The 20622-nt window shown below is 39.8% G+C and overlaps 1 protein-coding gene across 1 annotated transcript in view; it reads left to right on the plus strand.

Moving 5' to 3' along the window:
• xkr7b (XK, Kell blood group complex subunit-related family, member 7b) overlaps positions 1-16058 on the plus strand; it is a 107604-nt gene extending 91546 nt beyond the window's left edge. Inside the window, exons 2-4 of the mRNA XM_023956980.2 lie at positions 148-347; positions 6413-6632; positions 9997-16058. Coding sequence (XP_023812748.1) covers positions 148-347; positions 6413-6632; positions 9997-10798 — 1222 coding nt within the window. The 3' untranslated portion in view covers positions 10799-16058. The remainder of the gene's footprint in view (positions 1-147; positions 348-6412; positions 6633-9996) is intronic.
• Positions 16059-20622: the final 4564 nt, after the last annotated feature.

Consider the following 20622-nt stretch of genomic DNA (forward strand, 5'->3'; position numbering starts at 1 on the left):
CTCTCTGTTATTCTGTGGATGATCCATCTCCAGCTGTAGGGTGTCTCTTTCTGCAAGAGGGCGTGGATAGGTAGAATATGGTGGTCATCTTCATTGGTGGATAATTACAGTTTATGGAGCCTCTAAATGTCTCCCTGTCGTTCCCAGGTACATCCACGCCCTCTACCTGGGCGCCCAGAGCCGCTGGCACAGCAACGGGCCCCGCCGCCACTTCCACTGGAGGCTGATGTTCGAGAGCGCTGACATCACCATGCTCCGCCTGCTGGAGGCCTTCCTGAAGTCAGCTCCACAGCTTGTTCTGCAGCTGAGCATCATGATCCACGGAAACGGCGTCCTTCCTCTGCAAGGTGCGGAAGCAGGGTCCTTGAACCAACTACGATATTCCCATCCACATTCGGGTTTTTCCTTATTTTACTGGATTCTTTTTTTTGTCTTGATGACTGCAGTGGTGAAGGATAAATTGCTGATTCTTTTTTATTTAGAGCATTAAAAATGAATTACTACAGTGAAGAGTTTTGTCCACATATAGGAAGTAGAATCACTTGATAGTTTAGATAGTTTACCATTGTTTAGATCTAAACAATGGTAAGAAGATAAACTCAATGACCATAGGCATCATCTGTGAAACATTTAACTTAGCAAGTTTACTTGTTCATTTGAATTTTTTGTTATATTTTACGACTGTATACAGTAGACCACATTATGTTCCTATTATTTGAATAATATTTTATTTATGAAAACTCTTTTTCATCAGTTGATGGTCACAAACTTGTATTGATATCTTATTTCTGAACATTTATTTTCCAAACATTTGTTGGGTATAAATTATTTATATGTGTTCCTCCCAACCATATTACCAAGGTTTATGGCTGGAATTTAGTTTTGTTTTAGTCTCATTTAAAAAGAAAAGACTGTTTGTTCAACTTTGAAATTTAAATGATAGTTAAAAAAAAGTACTTTGTTTTTAACAAACAAGTGTCTCTAAGGTGCATGAAGCAGCTAAACGGATGAACTAAGATGAAATTGTGCACATTTTAGCTATGGAAACTTTCTGTGCTCTTTAGCTACATTTACTATTTCTAATTTTGCTTTTTGCTCATCATGAGTTTGTTTTTTGTTCAGGTGAGGCCTTTTGATTGACAGTCCTTATCCCTATAACATCATTCAGTTTCTATATTTGCACACAAATCCATTTATTTGTAGTAAACAAACCTTGTATCCATCTTCTCGTGCTGGAATGCATTTCCTCCACAGGGCGGTTGGGCATTCCCTTAGAAATGGGTTGATGAACTTGCCCAACCGGGAGGAGCTCTGAGTAGAACCGCTGCTCCTCCAGATTGAAAGAAGCCAGCTGAGGTGGCATATTCTTCTTTTTTGGATGCCTCCTGGACTCCTGCCTGTGGAGGTATTCCAGGCATGTTCCAGGCGGAGACTCCGGGGGGACGACTCAGGACACGCTAGAGAGACTACGTCTCTCAGCTGGCTTGGGAGCACCAGTTCTTCTGGCAGAAATGGGGAAAGTTTCTGTGTGACCTATGACCCCAAAAAACAAACAAAAAACCCCCCCACAATTATTTAACCGTAAATCATTCCTCAGAAATCGGACAGATGCAGGATATCCGGGTAAACAAGGAATATTTATTTTCCTCATATCTCTAATGTGAGCAATGAAGTAGGCATTTTTCTTTTCCTCGTGACTGTGGCTGTGTTGGTGAGTGTCTCTGCTCCAGGCAGGTATCAGTAGAAGAGTCTGTGCTTTATTCATGCTTCCCTCACAAGAAGTAGACCAGGCTTTGATGAATAAAACAAAACACGCTCCCTCTACACTCTCATACACCTGGCACCAGAAGGAGAAGACAAGCAGTGAAAACATGGAGCTGACACCAAAAAACATGCACAGAACATAACAAGAAGTCCACAACAAAGCAGCTCACAGTACTTCCCAAAACAGTTCAATACTCAACTACCCTTCAGTTTTTGTGCTACAGCAGAAAAAGGAAATGCACACAATCTTCCCTGACATTTCCTTGTCTGTTCATGTTTTCCAGATCAGTTTGAGTTAACCCTTGTGTCCTAGTTAATTCCAGTACAACATGAGGCCTGCCTCAAAGAATGCTCTGTGGTGGATCATCATGTTGGGTTAAAGTGATCATGATAAGTCATTTTATGTTGACTTGCTGAGCTTTTCAAACACATTTCTAGACATTAGTTAACCTGTTGGCTTTTGCAGTACTTTAGCTAAAAAAGGAGATTTTTTACACTACAGTGCTCAGGACAAAAAAGCTGCTTTTATAGATTTTTCCCCCCCTCTTTCTTCACCAGAACCTCCACACTTGTTAAATATATCTTTATGTAGGTTTTCCACTTTATTTGACTTTAACAAGACACATTTAGAACCACAAAACTCTGGTCTTCTATCTTTTTCGCTAATCGTGGAATATGAAACAACATTTTTGCATTGTGTTTAGCAGATGCAGCTGCACTGATATCTTGAAATACAGCTCCTCCTCGCTGCTCTGGGTTTATATTTAACAAATAAATGGCTTTTAGCTGGACTTGGGCAGCTATATATGTAAATATATATATATATATATATATATATATATATATATATATATATATATATATATATATATATATATATATATATTTTTTTTTTTTTTTTTTTTTTTACAATAACAAGTATCTACAGTATCCTGTTGGTTCCCCAAAAGGAATGAAAACATTTGGAGCTCAGTTTCCGCTCTAATAAATCCCAAAGGTGATCTATGGGGTTTAAGTCAGTACTATGTCCAGGCCAGTCAAGGTCATTCACACCAGACTCTTTCATCCATGTCTTCATGGACCTTGCTTTGTGCTCTGGTGCACAGTCATGTTGGAAGAGGAAGGAGTCTTCTCCAAACTGTTCCCACAAGGTTGGGAGCTTGAAAATGTCCAAAATGTTTTAGTATCCTGAAGCATTCAGAGTTCCTTTCACTGGAACTTAAGCTGCGTTCACACCCAACGTGATTCGCGCACTTCTCCTTTGCCTTACCAAATATGTGTTCATAAGCTCGCCGGCGCGGCCGCGTGTGGGAGGGGCTGCCAGCTACTGTTTTTAGCCTGATAGCTACATGGAGCAGTGTCTGTGTTTATCTCATATACAATGCATGGAATAAAAAGATGATGAGAGATCAGGTTTATTTATAATAAAGGGCTCTACAAAAGCATCAGTAATCATGTCTTCATATTTGGGATTATCCCTTGTGCTATCATAGATGACCCCACCCTTACTTTGACGTGTTCTCCCTACCTTGACAAAGGTGGATAAAGGTGGAAAGATTACATGTAATCCATGGACACCAGTGAAGATCACAAATCATTGAAGAAAAAAGGTTCAGAGCACTGTCTAGTGGGTCTAGATGACCCAACTCCCAATGGTAAAGTGCCTAGGATAACACAAGGGTTACTCAGATTCTCCCCGTTCAGTGATCTTCACTCCTGCTGCTGTGTATGAAAGACGGCAGCTGTTTCCTTCTCTCTCTGACTGAGTTTAAATGCTTGCTGTCCTTCGTTAACCCAAGAGGGAAAGAATAAAAAGAAGAATAAAATCAGGGGACTTTTTTTGTTATTATTGTCTCCATGAAAATAAGAAAACTATCATAAAATTCAAGAGGCCTGAGCAGGCTCTTTTTCCTTCCAGCAGCAGCTCTTTGTCTAGCCGCCAGCTTGACTCCTCGAAGCTGCATAGCTAGATCAATCGCTCCAGCTCCTTCTGCTCTGCGACAGACTGTCTAGGTTGTACCTGCCAGAAGCCGGTATGGGTTCCTGAAAGCCCGCTGCCCCAAAAGAGATACAGGGGGTTAAGAAAATGAATGGAACTTCATAGGCACTATGGATCAATTCACTGTATTGGATGTGTTTTCTACTCGCTGTCACTGGCTGTTACTGAAACCGTTGCATGCTCAAGGTTGAGTCCCTGATTGGTCGCTGCTACATGGCAACCTCCCCAGAGTTTTTTTTTTTTTTTGTCATCTGGCCCGCTGAGGCCGCCACCCAATTCACACCGCACTGCTCAAGTCGCTCCGCTGCCAGGCGTTTGGGCCTCAGATTGCATCTGTACCATTGGCTTAACATTGAAGCTGGTTTGGTTGGAACTGGGAGTAAACCATTTTCTATGAACGACATCACACTCACTTACTCCAGTTCTCCTATACAGTCATTTATTGGGATGGATTAATGTTCAAACTCAAGTGAACTGTGCCCAGTCCATTTGGGAGCAGTGAGAACGTCTTTTCAGATGGTTTTCTGTTTGTTTGTTTGTTTGTCTGTCTGGATCAGAGTTTTCCCACTGTACACAAAGTTTGGACTAACATGGTAAATGAGCTCTGGCTCCTTTTAGAAAAGAAAAAAAGGTAGAAAAATATGAATAACCTTTGATTTGATTTGAAATGGTTTATTTCAAGCAATTAAGTAGAAATAATACACAACAGCAATATAAACATCAGTTATACATTCATACAGTAACTAAATATACTTAGGATAATTAGACATATTAATAAATATTGCTTGAAAGGGAGTGGAAGGAAGCGAACTTATATAATCCCACCCCGTTATACTATAACCATTTTATTACATGATTTATCAATATCCGGTTCCCGGTTTTTATCAGACAGAATTAAGAATCATAAGATATCGATAAAGCACATGACAAAGAGGGCATGGTCAGCTCTCTTTTTTGGGAAAAATCAACCTTTTAAGTAATTTGAAGATAGTTGTATTCGCAGAGAGGCACGCCACGCGTCCTGCCGTGTAACCCGGAACCGGAAAAAAAAGACCTCCTTTACCCCTTGAGGCTAACAGATTGAGATTAACCAACAACTGGATAAAAACGTTCGAAAAAGTAGATTGAAATAAAAAAAATTCTAGTTGTTTGACTTTTCATTAGGAAGTTAAGAACTGGTACTTCTGTTTTTTACTTAATATTTTGGATTATCACTTCACCTGTTATTTAAAATGCTGCCCCCATACATAATGAGGTTTATAATGTGCACAGCAGCACTTCACACAAAAATCTCTTTAATTAGTAATGGGACAAGGACTTTGCTAAAACGCATCCATGTTCCCTCATCTGAACTTTTGTACTTTTTTTTCTGTTTTACTCATTTAAATTTCACCTGCATGCCTTTTATTTATCATCTGCCAAATGAATGCTTTTTGGGAGACATAATTCTGTCCTTTTTTTGTTATTTTGAGACCGATCTTTCCACCAACCGGTTCCATCCCCTAAAATATGAAATGCAGTACGGTAACTAAAGTCAGCGGATTCTTCTCCATGGGGATGAACAATTATTTAGGACGTTTTTTTTTCCTAACCCACGTTGTTCTAAAGAACTACTTTTATCAAAAGCATAGAACACCATCCACAGCAGGCACGGAGGCTTTCTGGCTTTCATAACCTGTGAGTGAAATCAGAGAAGAGGCTAACCTACATCTCCTCTTTCATGTGGAACAGTTGGGGGTTCAAAGAAAACTTGAAAGCTCTAAGGAGACTTTTGATCCAATAACAAAATCAATCAGCAGATGAGGTGGTGATGTTGCAATTTCCTCTGCTGAGCTCCTCAGGCATTTCTCCATGTTAGCTTAACAGCTTTGACGATTCACAACACCGACTCACTTCAAGATCTGTAACGGTTTCGGTTTCTTTGTGTTTTGTTTCCTTGATTTCCTGTTTTATTTTGTAGTATTTCCTGTTTTGTTGTTGTTTCGAGTTTTACCTTGCCCCATCAGTCCTGAGTGTTTCCCCCTGTGTCTTGTTGCCTTGTATGGATTTAAGTCCTGTCTTTCCCTTCCTCCTGTGCTGGTCCATATTGTATTCTGGTCTTCCCCTGTTTCGAGCGTTTCTAGTGTTTCGAGTTTTGCCTGCCTGTTGCAGTGGTTTTGTTTTGTAGTTTCCAGTTTTGTTATTAAACCTCCATTCCCTGCATCCTCCTGCCTCCTCTCCTCTCTGTGCCTGGGTACTCCCTCTTCCTCTCCCCGTGACAAGATCAGTGTAATTAGTGAACCTGATGCTTAACCATCCTAAAGTAAAATCAAATATTTAATGGATTTTTTTTTAATGTGTAAATGTATATTAGGCGAAGCGTTCACATTTCTTTAAACTAATAAGATGTTTCAGGTGAACAAAAACGTTCTTAAAACGCATGACAGAAAGAAAAGGCTTTGTGGGAAAACTGAGCTTCATCAAAAATGTGTTTGTATTTAATTTTTTCTCTCCAAATAAATGTTTTAGGTTGTGAAGTTTGCCTCCATCCTCAAATTGTTTGGTGTTGTATGACTGTAGATACTAGAGTTCCATTTAGGAATAAGAGCTTGCTGCTTCTTCTCCTCCATTATCCCCTTCATTTGTCTTTTTTTCTTTCTTTCTCTCCAGGCCTGTCGGCTTCCGCCTCCCTGGTTTCACTGGCCTGGATGATCGCCTCCTACCAGAAGGTTCTCCGGGACTCTCGTGACGACAAGCTCCCCATGTCCTACAAGGCTGTGATCGCTCAGATGCTGTGGCACTTCTTCACCATTGGGGCGAGGACTGTAGCCTTCGCCCTATTTGCCTCCGTCTTCCAGCTCTACTTTGGCATTTTCATCGTCAGCCACTGGTGCGCCACTGAATGCAAAGTTTTTGCGCCCTAAGCTAAAATCAGTCCCAGTTTATTCCTAGTAAAAACTTATTTTCATACATTAAACAATTTCTTTTGAATAACATTAAAAGTTCTCTTTAAAATCTAATTTTATTTAAAAATTACAATATTTTTTTATTTATTTATAAAAATAAAGCAAACAAATTATAACTCCACAAATGACAGGAACCTATCACTGCTTTGGGAAAAAACTTAGATTGTGTCCGAATTCCTTCACTACTGACTACTTAGTGCACTAAAGCGCGTTTGCTATTTTATGGAGCTGTCTGAATCTACAATTCCAACAATGACCAGTGCCCTAGAAACTTCACAGAAGTCTCAAACCAGTGAGCATCAATGTTCACTAGGTGAATATAGACCACAATGCATTGCGTGTGAAAAAATATGTTTTGATTTATTTTTATAAACCATCCATGTTTTTAAGTCCTTCAGGACAAAATGGTTTCATAAGCAGTCTTTATAAATAATTAATTTTTATTAGGTTTTTAGTTCAGGAAATCTGTGATGTCATATTTTCTGTTTAAAAAAGAAAAGTAGTAAGCATTAAGTCCTTATTGCTGTTAAAATCCAGGGAACTAGATAGCCCTGTACTATCGTTTTTTAGTAGTTAGGGAGGGAGGGAACTCGGACATAGTCTTAGTTTCAAATTATCAAACATTTTTTTTGACTACATTTTTTTAATTATTGTTTTGCTATTTCATAATTTTAATAGGTGGATGAAAGTATATTAAGTGATTCAGCTCATTGACATTATATTATTTTGCGCTCCATAAGAAAAACCTAAAAAAATGAATAAAAAAATGACAGTATGCCTTATAGATGAAGTCATTCCATTTGTGGTTTTTCAAGTCAACTTTTTGAACACATGATATGGAACACAGCGCATAATGTTGGTCTGTTTTTTATGTGTTGCAGACAAAGTTGGGTGTTATTGTAAATACATGTATGTTAAACGAACGTTTAGCATTGAGACTGTTTTTTTTTGTTTTTTTTTAACAACAAGGCTGGGAGTTAGAATTTTCCCAGTAATGTTTGTTTTAGTGGCATCAGTCTGTCTAGCTCTACAGATAATGTGAATGGGCTAATGCTTATATAGGTGTTTTATAGACGACATAAGTTTGAAAATAGAGGGTGCGTCTTATAGTACAGAAAATAGAGTAAGATGAATAGGGGAAACACAACAAATGAATACATGGTTTTGTCATTGTTCTTTTCTTTAGATACCAACAGTGTTTCTTTACTGTTGGATATGAAAATGAAATAAATAGAAATAAACAGGTGGACCTAAAGGGATTACTGAAACTAAATATATTAATTCAGATAAATCTGTTTTGAAAGCTCCTCTCAGCAGATTATCTGTGATAATATTTGGTTTTGACTGTCACATCTTTTTCATAAATGTCCCACTCTCCAGTGTGACTTATCTCATGGACTATAGTTGAATGTTTTGTGGTTTCAATAGGTGTCAGACATGGTATAAAATGTCAGAATTAGCCATGAAAAGGACAGTTTTCCTCTATAGTTCCTCAAAAGGCACAAAAAAAGGGCTCACCATTTTATTGCATGCTATTTATTAGGATTTTTTTACAACAATATTCAGAGCTGAGAGTGAGAGAAAGATAAAGATATTGACTTTATTGCTTGTCATGTGTCACATGAACGATCAACAGTTTGGTATGGTGTCAATTCAGCGCCTAAAGAATTGCGCAACAAAACAGTAAAACCGCGCATCAAAACCCCAAATCTGCGAATCAAAATGCATTAATTGAGAACCAAAACCTGTAATTTGCAACCAAAAGCTATAACCCAAAGCACAATCATATTTCTCAGTTGTCGATTTGTTTTCTCGCCATTTTGAAATCCTGTTTTTGAGTTGCAGTTTTATTTTGAAATCTTCTTTTTGAGTTGCGCTTTTAATTTTGAGGTTTTGATTCTAAAACCTGTCGACACATAAAAACAGCGACACGTCAGTCAAGGGGAGGGGAGGCGGGATAACCCCGACATCCAGAAGCTCATTGGCTACCGAATAACACAGAGTGTTCTGACATCTTTTTTCACTAGCAGCTACTGGTGGAGCTCCTCATCTGACTGTGCTGGCATCCCTACATAAAGTACACGTTTGATCGTTTAATATAGTAAAATATAAAAAAAACATGAAAAACTCACCTTTGAAACTGGTATGTTGACGTAAGACTCTGTGTTAGTTGGTTGCCAATTAGTTTCTGGATGTCGGGGATGTCCCGCCTCCTTTTTCCTTGACTGACGTGTCGCTGTTTTTACGTAGGTTGTAGAATCAAAACCGCAAAAAATAAAAGCGCAACTCAAAAAGACGATTTCAAAATAAAACTGCAACTCAAAAACAGGATTTCAGAATGGCTTTGGGTTATAGCTTTTGGTTGCAAATTATAGGTTTTGGTTCTCAACTTATGCATTTTGATTCGCAGATTTGGGGTTTTGATGCGCGGTTTTACTGTTTTGATGCGCAATTCTTTAGGCGCTGAATTGACACTATAGTTTGGATTATAAGGTGTAGTACCATCAATTAATGGTCTATTTTCGAACTTATGACATATAGTATATAAGGCACTTTAAGTGAGACAAAAGAGTCAGTTTTTCAGTTCACAGTAATTCTAGAACTAGTTTGTAATGTGCTACACGTTAGCCGTGCTAGCGTATTTACAATACCTGAAACTCTTTACCCAACCGAGTTTGCAAGAACAGACTGATACAGCTACAACAAATGTTACTGTTACTATACTAACCCATCAAACGTGTTTGTTAGTAACACAAAAAGAAAACAAAGTCCAGCACCACTGTGCATGTCAGTAACAACACCCAACCTTGTTTACACACGTAAAAAAAAAAAAAAAGACTGACATTTTGACAGAGCATTTTATACCTCTCAAAATCATTATGACAGTGTGGAGTTATTCCATATAAACTGGTCTAGATTTTAAAAGCCCACTGTCCTTATATGAAAAAAATTATGGTTTTTAAGTGTGCATTGTCGTGCGGGTAGTTAGGTCTGTACATGCAGAGTTGTGTAGAGCTTGGCTTTGTTTCTTCACAGCAATACAATGCATTACATTAGTTTTTTTGCGTTGTGAGAATACAGAGCTATTTATCAGTATGTTACCCAGCAATAGACCAGTCTGGATTGATCACTGCTTGGATAGGCCCATTTTGAAAAAAACAAAAACAAACAGATATTGTTCCAACAATGGTATTTCAGAGCAAAAAGGCTTTTCAGCTTTTCAAACATATACGTTGACATTGTAAAGTTGCTGACACTATACTAGCAATGTTCTTTGTTGCTTTCTAGGTGTGTCATGACCTTCTGGATTATCCAGGGTGAGACAGACTTCTGCATGTCTAAGTGGGAGGAGATCATCTACAACATGGTCGTGGGTATCATCTACATCTTCTGCTGGTTCAACGTCAAGGAGGGCCCCAGCCGTTTCCGCATGGCGCTCTACTACTCTGTGACGCTGGCTGAGAATGTGGCTCTGACAGCTGCCTGGTACACCTACCGTGGCCCGCAAACCACAGACTCATCCGCCCTGGTGGTGGTTTGTCTGGTGGCCTGCAGCTTTGCCCTCGGGACCTTCTTCATGTTGGTGTACTACTGTTGGTTGCACCCAGATGGGCCTGTTTTAGGCTCCCAGTGGGGAGGATGTGTGGATGAGGGTGTGGTGGGTGCAGGAGGGGTGGTCGGAGTGATTGACGCTTGCCTTACTCCATCCCAAGGTTCCCAAACAGACATGGTCATCACCAGTCCTCCAAGGACTCTGCCCAGGACTAAAGACACAGGGGAACCAGTTCCTGGGGAGAGGGAGAGAGACAGGGACAGCTGTCTGCCTGTCTTCCAGGTGAGGCCCTCCCCTTCCGCCTCTCCTGCTCTCCTTCATAGGAACTCCTCCTTATCCCGCGCACAGGAGGGGCCTGTAATTAGGATTGATCTACCAAGAAAGCGATACCCAGCCTGGGATGCACACTTTATCGATCGGCGTCTCCGCAAAACCATTCTCCTTCTGGAGAACACATCAGCTGTCAGCCCGCGCATACAGTACAGGAGTAGCATGATGGGCAGCAAAGAAGTATTAGAATACGAGACGACTGTTTAGGCCAACTGAGGCTCTCAAACTTCAAAATGCAGTCTGAGACCAAGGCTTAGACTGGGATTGGTCCTCTTTGTAGGACTGCCTACACCAGGAGATGCATGAAAGGAAGACAGTGCATCAATCAGGAGAGGAGTTTGTTAGAAGCTAACTGAAAAATGTGATGTGCAATCTGGGACCAAGAGGGGTTAAGGAGTACGTAGCAAAATGAGCCATGGGAAGCTTCAGGAGGAACACTGGACTGTGTTCGTCTCCATTTGTTTATAATGACTTGGAGAAGAGATTTTCAGTCTCACAGCTGGGACCAACAAGCGCAAGATTTGCTTTCCTCCAGGATGGCCACTTCAACATCTAAGACGTCATGGAAGAGTTGAAGTCATGGAGAATGCAGAGAGAGTCCTCTGCATGATTTTAAGCCTCGGAACCCAAAGACACAACAGACTTGTGTAACATAATAAAAGAGTTGTTGCTGGTAGATGCATGGGATGTGCAAATATTTTGGTTTGTGGAAAAAAGACAAAAAAAATGGAAACTCGTTGATAACAAAGTCACAAGGGTGATTTGTCAATCAAAGATGTCAAGGCATCTTACTTTAGACAATTTAGTTTGCAAGACAGAAATTTCTGTAGCTCCAAATCACAAATTCATTGAGGAGTTGACAAGCACAGTGACCTTGAAAGAACAGATAAAAGATGAATGTGCTCTTCATCCTGCCATCCCATAATGCTTTCTGAAATTTGGGAAACTCTCACAAACGTGTGGAAGTTGTCCTATAAGTCTTCATTTTACTCCAGTCTCATTGGATTCATTGATTTTTAACGAGGTGTAGGCCCAGAAGGTCTATAAGATGTCCACTTGAGAAAAAATCATCTGTGTTCCAAAAGCAGCCAGAGAAAAATTCGCACTTATGTACCGTAACACCCAACCCAGGAAAGAAAGAAAAAAAATGGCGAGTTGATTTCGAGATGTCAACGTGCGTCTTTTATGATGGCCGCCAACAACATGGATGCTGTTCCTCTCCACGACCAGATCTGTTGTGTCTGTTTTAAATAACTACAGATGTCAAATACTGTATAAGCTCTTATAATAAGCAGTAGTTAGGTAATGAATGCCTTTTGAGAGACAAATCGTCATTTACCCTTAGTATAAATATTGTCCACTGTTTAGAGAACTCACGTAGGACAGAAAGGAAATTAGGAGTAATGTTTACCCTGCTGTGAAAGGTTGTTTTTTTTGTCTGGGTTCATCAGTTGAAAATTCAAAAGCTGTGAAAAAAGAGGTAAAACACGGCAAATATCTGTTTTAATTCAAAAAGACATATAGTAGATGGCTCCCTAAAAAGTGTCAGAATGAATCCTCCACAGCTTTTTTTCAGATGTTGCTGAGATTTCAGTTTCCTCCCTGTGGCAGTGAAGGTATTTAGCATAAACACTGTCAGCTCCATAGACTGTATATTATAAGTGGATGTGGCCACTGAACACGAGTTGTAAAAGCCAATGAGGAAGTGCCTTAAAGTGCTATAACAGGATAAGGTTACCAAGGATTGGCATCAAACTGTTTTCTTAACATGCAATTGGGGAGAGTTTCTGTTTTTGAAATACCAACATTTCTAAATCACTGAAACATTTTCTAAAATTTTATTGCCATGAGGTTTTTTTTTAAAAGGATCCCAAAAAGTTGCAATAGAAGAAGTATTTTTTTATGTTAAACACCAGTTACTGCTTAAAAAATGATGTTACAGTGGTTTAATCCATTTCTTCTATGCAGTTTGTGTTTTTGCTACTCTGTGGTGTTTAACCTCTAACCTTTTTTCTAAATTTTGTCTTTTGAGCATCCATTCTTTTCTCCAATTTGATCCAACAATATTTCTATGTCTATCTATGGTCACTCATCTTTTTGCCCAGGGATTGTCTCGTAAAACATTACTGAAGTTGCCAAAAGAGCGACACAGCAAATCCCTTTAGCTTCTGTTACAAACACCAACAGTCGACTGATGGAGAGACCGACTTCACAGGTCATAGAGTACAAACAGTTCATTTGAAGACTTAATTCATTTTAATGATCAGTAGGGGGGCTAAAGAAAGAACAGCTAAAAAAAAAAAACACTCATGAAAGTTAACATCTTAGTGTTTCACAACAGGTTTTTTTTTTCTTGATGCTTTTCTTTGAAGTTTTAATCAAAGACCTTCTTTTCCCTTATTAGTCTGCTCATGTATTTTCTTTTGGGTTTTTTTTCTCTTATTTTTAGGGAATTTGTGGGAAGTAGAGTGGCACAAATCTACTGCAGTGGACTAATAAAGGTTCTAGTTTAAAAAAGAATCAGAGAAAAATTCTACAATTAATGCTATGCATGGGGATCATAGAAAGTACATGTTTTACTTTATTTCAAAAGTACTTTAATGCTTGAATACAAATAAATGTTTACAGTGGGTGTTGTCAGTCAGTAAAAGTCAAATTGAGTGGAGACCCTGTGGAAAATCCTTGGTGTTAAATCATCTCAGAAGACTTGATGTGGACACTCAGTGATAATCTTTACAGTCTGAGGCAGTCAAAATCTCATGAATTAAAGCTACACTTTTCCCCCCAAAATCTTGATTAAGCGTGAACCCCCAAAAAACGATGGGTTATTTAGAATTCTCAAAAACTTTTTTTTCCTTTGACCTCCACTCTGAGTAAATGCTGGCTTAGCTTTGTCGTGGATTTGAACGTTTTAAGCATCTGAGCCCAACTGTGCTGAAGAACCACGATTCACCCGTGTGTAACTTCTCTCAGACCTGATTGCAGGTGTCGTTTTTTCACTCGCACCAAACAATAGGAGGTGATTGGCTTTCTAGTTGTCAGTTTACCATCAACCTTTTGTTAGTGTTTCATCAGTCAATAAACAGAAAGAAATACACCTAGAATCAAAGTCATCTTTCTGTGCTAAAAATCTGTCTCATATTTTCTATTGTTTTATGTCCTTAGAGCACGTTTTGGCACCATTTTTGGGTTGTGCTTTTAAGTTAACTGTTTTAGCAATGGAGATGTTGGCAGGAAAACACCTTCAACCATTTATGCGATCGACTTGAATCAAAGACTTTTCAAATCAGCTTTGCACCAATATTCAACATATTACTAAAGTGTTTTGACACGTTAGTAATAAAGTGTTGCATATCAGCACAACGCTGCTTTTCTGTGCTTCAGAATTCACTGGAATTGCATTACTTGTCTAAACGATTGGAAGAGTTATACTAGTTGAAAGAATGTCAACACTCCAATGTTAAAGGGTTAAGCAACTGGCGTTCAACCTCATCAATTTAGAGAACAGCGCCCAGATACATTTAACAATCAGATCAAATGCATTGGCTGCCACGAGTCCACTGAACTCTGCTCAGACCATGGACCTTGTTTGCCCCCAAATCATGACACAGAAACTGAAAACCAGACCAAGTGTTTTGTTTAAAGCTTTAGCTTCCCTGAGCAGAGAGATCGCAGCACCCAACAGACCAGACACACTGGGGCAGATTAACTGATATGTGTGCTCCCCTAGTCTCTGATTGTCTATGGCTGGGGAACATTTTATATTTTTTAAAATAGTATTTTAAAAATTGGCCTTCGAAATAATCTCTACTAATACAATATAAAGGTTTTTTGAGATGGTAGAAATGGGACATATAAATGTTTGGGTTTTTTTCTCTCTTTTGTGAGCAGGTTTCAAAAATGTGAAAACAAATATATGTCTCAGTCCAAGACATAATTTAAATGTTACTAGAGGGTCGAACTAGCAGTAACAACGCGTTCCTTCATGCATTGTAACAAACGAAAGACGCTAATGTTGGAAGTTACTGGGCGACAAACCACAGCACAAAAACACTCTGCCAAGGCACACTAAAAGTTTAAAAAATGGTTGATTCTAGTTGGTTATGAATGAAGCACTAATGTAGATTTGTAAATGGATTTTTTTCAGTTTGAGCAGGTTCTTTCTGCTACTATCTGGTGCCAAAAGCACCATGTGGTCAGAGTATCCAATGTGCTGTCAACTTTCATTTTTGCGGATGATGCACCTGTACACTCTGTGATGTTTAGAAGATAAGCCTGTGATTTCAAATGGTTCCAAAAAGCAGCTTATATACTTGCATTGAAGGAAACTATGGAGAAAAGGCTTCTCTTTCTCTTTGTTAGACATCTTATTTTGGCGGACAAGTCCTCCCTAATAATCTAAATTATTTTCATCTGTAGATGTACTTTCATTTTTATCTTTACTTTTGGGGATCACCTTACTTGTCACACCATGCAATGCCTTTTTGTTTTGTGCAGGCACCCAGACTGCTGTACTGTAGGAGTTTGTACTCATTCTTTCCTCATGTTCATAGGATTAAAGCAAGTATAAGATGGGTTCTGGCGCTAACTAACTAGCTGTGAGTGAACGCTCAACTGGGGGAGGGGTTTGTCTCTTCGCCATAAACAATACTGGTGATTCTGGACATTTATGAATCCAAGCTGATAAACAGGGGATGTTCCTGGTCCGGTTGGGCCAAAGTTGTGATCCTTGTGAGAGCTTGAGTCAGTGGTAACATTCACAGAAATGTTATGGTGCTGAAAACAAAGACTCTTATGTCGTGCATCATGCCGATCGTGATTGGGCAATGTACAGATGACTCATACATGAATCATCCAATCACTGGCCAAGGGAGGTTTTGTTTTCCCTGAATAGGTAATGAAACAGTTCTTTGTTGTTTTTGGGTAATAAATAGTTACTAGTGTTGCGCTGGTTATATATCGACTTGAACAAAAGCAGTAAAAGGATTTTAAAACTCAAATCATCTTTTACTATTGAGGTATTCATGTTTATTTATTTTTGTATTTGTTTTATATCTATGTATTGTTTACTCACTGGGTGGCCATGTCTTTGGTATGACTCTTATATTAAGATGTAAAAAGTGAAAATAGATTTTTTTTTTTTACTCATTCTATATATCTGTAAATATCAGAGTGATGCTAATCTAGAATGTGCGTGTCCGAGTATGTGTGCTTTGGTATGTAAGTATGTCTTGTATGTAAAGTATGTATGTACTATAAGGATGTGCTCTAAGATTTTTTTGTTTTTTTGTTTTTTTTTTTCAAAATGCTGCTTAAACATCCTCTGAATGAAGGAGCAGAAAAACAAACCAGTGGTTAAAATATCTATGATGATGTTAAAAAAAAATAGAAAATGAAAAAGCTGTGCTGATTACTGTAGATGGGATAAAAGCTGTAGTAAACATGGCTGAATGGCCTTCAAAATAAAGCGCGTCTGTATTTTGTTTTTCCTCTTTTATTTGTTTTGTCGGAGTGTAGCAGTTACTTAGCCAAAAGTAGTCTATTGATATTTACTGTGCCTAGGATAGCACAAGGGTTACAAGGAGGAGGGAGAGTACCCAGGCATCCCCACACCAAGACCCCCGCCGCGGCAGCAGTCAGGACCCCCCAACACCCGCAAGGTGGCAGATAGAGAACAACCGCTCGCCGGGCGATCACATCCGCCACCCAGGCCAGGGTCAGCAGGAACGCCACGGGGGTTCCCAAAGCCAGAGAGCATGGGGGGACAAAGAGTGCAAGCTAAAGCCCAACCGGGAGAGAAGTCCCCGCTACCAATGCAGGGCCCCGCCCCCGGAGAGGGCCCCCAGCCCCAGACGAGCAGCCCACCACCACCCAGGAGTTCTGGACATCCCCCCACCCCAACCCCTGGCATGAGCCAGGACCCCCCAAGGGAGACCCGTCCCAAGCTCCAGGCAACCACCCACCCAGCTCACAGTTGGTCCAAGAGAGAGCGAGGCAGGGGCCAAGCACCCCTGCCTAGGAGGAGGACACCCCGGGGGAAGAGGGGGTCCACAGGAAGTGTTGTAAACATGGCCTGACCAGTCTCACCCACAGCTGAAAATTTGGCGAGGCCCAGCACCCAGGGTAAAGGACCAGAACCCACACCACAGGGGCACGGACACCCCCAGGCTCAGATGTGATGTGATCCCCAGCTCTTGGTCTTGCCAGAGAACTCAGGGATCCCTCTCCATGTGTGGAGAGAGGGCTGCCGGGCCCAGCAAACTATTTTGTTTGCTTTTATGTTAAGCGCTTTGTGTTTTTAACCGGCGCTATACAAATAAATAAAGTTTGAGTTTGGGTTTAAAATTGGCGGGCAGGGCACTGAGAGGACATCTCCTGCAATCGGCATAACCCACCCATCTCGATCGGAAAAGACATTTTGTTCCGAATGAGTCGGATTGGGGCAGAGTATTCCGAATGGCATGTTTACATGACGCATTTTGATTCTGATCAGGCATTTGTTCTGATAACTTTTGTCCATATAGACGTAGCTATAGTTGTTAATGAACACTAGTTTGACTTATCTGGTTCAATAAAGGTTAAAATAAATGTTGTCAATGATATTTAGGCTGTTCTGCATTATCAGCTGACTGTCCCCAACAGTTATTGAGTGAATCGGCTTTAGCTAAAGAGGAGGATTTTTGTTTTTAGTTTGACATAGTAAAAAGAAGAATAGAAACAGTTCCCCTGACATACACAGGTTTTAACAGCACTCAAAAAAATAACTCATTGGATGAACTCAATTTAATTGTGGGCAGGATTTCCATCCAATAAATATGAGTAGCCCCAACTGAAAGAAAACAAACAAAAGTTTTCTCTCTTCGAAAAGTCGAAGGATTTGAAGGACCAAAAGTCACAGCAGGCAATAGACAAAAGAGCTGAACATTTTTTGAATGGTTAAAATAGGTGAAAAGTGTAGCCAAAAAAATGGCGGAGATACTATAAGAAGAATAAAAAAAGAGAAACAGGAAAAAAGTATTCAACCAATAAAAAAATAATCACCGAAGAAGGATTTTGCACGGATAAAAGGGAGTGCCTCAATTCCGTTGCAGCCACAGCACCTGCGCACAGCATGCCCCCTTAATTGAACTCATTTATTTTGGATCACTGGAGTTTATGGGTGAAACTATTAATACATTTTATGTTAGGTCAATTAAATGTAGATACATATTTTTAAATTAAATATATTTAAATAAAACAAACATGATTTCCTTGTGTGACATGAAAGAGGGGCTTGAATAATTTTTTTGAGTGTGGGACCTCTCCATCACTTTCAGTGCTTTTGACTCAAATTTATCTGCAATTTATTTAGCAGCACAGCATATCTGTGCATCACAAATATCTACTGATGTTTTCTTCTTCCAGACAATTTATTTTTTGTGAAAACCACAGTTTTTTTCCAAACAAAACACACATGATCAAAGAAATAAATGCACGTTCTTAAAGTAGATTTATCGGGGGGAAAAAATGATAGCGCTGAATTACAAATATATATGTTTACAATGAAATTTGTTTAAAATTTAAAGTACCTTTTTTCGAACTGATCTAAAAAAAAAAAATATTTCCATGTTCATTCTTTTTCCAAGAGGAGGCGCTGCTTTGGGGGTGTGCATTTCCCAGCATTCCCCCTGAGGCGCAGCACCACCATGGCTCACTCACTGACTTCCTTTGATCTCGCCATCTCTCCTTCAGCATCACTCCATCCTGAGGATTTGTTGTTTATTTGGTCGGAGTCTCCGGAGATCGGGCAAACCAGCAAGTCCCTCCTTCCTCCCACTTTCTGATCCAAACTCCAGCATTTTTTTCTTCTTGTATTTACATTAGATGTCTTTTACAAACAGAAGAAGGGGTTTAAAAGTCACATGTCTTTCATTTTTATCTTTGCTTTTTACTTCAATATGTCATCCTGCCCTGTTGTTTTCTCTTCTTTTCTCTGTTTCCTTGGTTGTTTGTCAGTTTTTGTAGCCTAGAAGAGTCTGATCAGAGATCTTTTAATCAGATTCCTCTTTCTTACTTTATTATCAGATCTTTATTTCTGTTTCCTTTGCTTTTGAGACTTTTTAAATCTTTTTTTATTTGACATTTTTTACAATTTTGTACCATTTTCCACCTGGAGTTAATAAATCGTTTCCCTCTGTGTGATACAAGTAAACCAAAATGTGCCCTCTCTCTTTTTTTTACTTATTCATGTCTGCATTTTTATTCCTGCCATGCTGTTTACTTCAGGGCCTTCCCATTGTTCACTTTCTTTTGTTTGTCTGTCTCCTCTTCTTGTTAATCCTCCTGCTTTAGTTTCTTTTTAAACTTTCCCCCGTAATTTGCTCTTTCCTCTCATCCTTTCCTTCACACTCTTTTCCTTTCTCCCACCATCCTGTCCTCTTGCGTCAGAGCTGGTGTGTGAACGTTGGGGAGATTTTAAAGCTGCTTCTTTGATATATGGCTGACGCACACGCCGCCTGGTGTACACACAAACCCCACATGCATAATTGCACACATAATGCAGCGGCGCCTCGCGCTGACAGAGTTAAAGCGGCGGCGGAACATACAAAGGTCTGATGGGCTTTGAAGATCACAACAGTTTGATGTTTGTGTGAGCAAGAGAGGTAACATGAAGAGCTGGTGATGCTATGTGACACGCATGCCTGAGGACTCATTGTGCTTTATTTGTCACAGAAAATACCTTGCTCTTCAAATGATCAGCATGACTTAGAAGTGGTCTTGAAAACATTTCTGGAAGAGATTTCTTCAGCGGTCCATTTGGGATAATCTAAGTTTACAAATAAAATCTGACTATAGATCGTCCTTAAGATGGGACATTATCAGTAATTTGGGCTGATTGGAGTAACTTGGTTAACTCTTTTGCTATATTAGATGACCCCACCCTTAAGGCCTGTTCACACCGGGACGAATTTCGCCCGCGATTTTTGCGACGTTTAACGCCTCGTGACTAAACAAAGGGCACCAATGTGAGTGTGCACACCGACGCGAAAAAACGCCACGCGTCAAAGCGTCACTTTTTCAAAAACGCCTCGCGTTCCATTTTTTGGGTTCGACGCGCCGCGTCGAAAACTATACGACCAATGAGAACAGCGCTTTTGCACACGTGTCTGGAGCTTATGAAGTTACAGTAAAACACAACTTGGGGGCGCTCGAATATCAAACTGCCTTTCTGAGCACACATACCAGCGAAGAAGATAGACGCTGAGTAGCGTCTACACAGCCACGAAGAAATAATGACGGACATTCTAAAATATCCCCGAACCAAGCACCAGTTGGAGCTACTGGTGCTTGAAATATTCATGTTTTCTTTGTATTATTCTGACAAGCGAGTAATTACTTGCTATCTTCTTCTGAGTGAAAAGCGACTTTAAGAAGCGTAAAGTTGCGCAGCGCCACCTTGTGTACAGGAGTATTTCTGTTTTACATTAAGCGCCATCTAATGTCAGGGAATGAAATTGCATGTTCGCTCGGCTCATCATTAGCGAAAATCGCCTGGGTGTGAACACAAAAAACGTGGCGAAAAAACTGGCAACTGACGCCTGGCGAATTTTCGTCCCGATGTGTACGGGCCTTAACATTGACGTGTTCTCCCTACCATGACAAAGGTGGATAAAGGTGGAAAGATTTCATGTAATCCATGGATACCAGTGAGGTTCACAAATCATTGAAGAAAAAAGGTTCAGAGCACTGTCTAGTGGGTCTAGATGACCCAACTCCCAACGTTAAAGTGCCTAAGATAGCACAAGGGTGAACCCTGACTATAGATAATCAAACATGTCCAGACCCATGACTCTGAATTGGAATAACTGGAAAATGGATGGAAGCACATACAGACCAAAAAGATGCCAGATAAAGACATAAACCAGTAGAATGTAAGTTAATGATATCAAAAAATCATTGAAAACCACAGATCCACAACACGTTTATGTTGATAAAATGGCATTAAATTGATCAGGAAGTAATTCATTTTCTGATCAATTCCCTTCTAGCCC

The sequence above is a fragment of the Oryzias latipes genome, chromosome 7 (genome assembly GCF_053564925.1).
Source record: "Oryzias latipes strain Hd-rR chromosome 7, Olatipes_Hd-rR_3.1".
NCBI lineage: Eukaryota > Metazoa > Chordata > Actinopteri > Beloniformes > Adrianichthyidae > Oryzias > Oryzias latipes.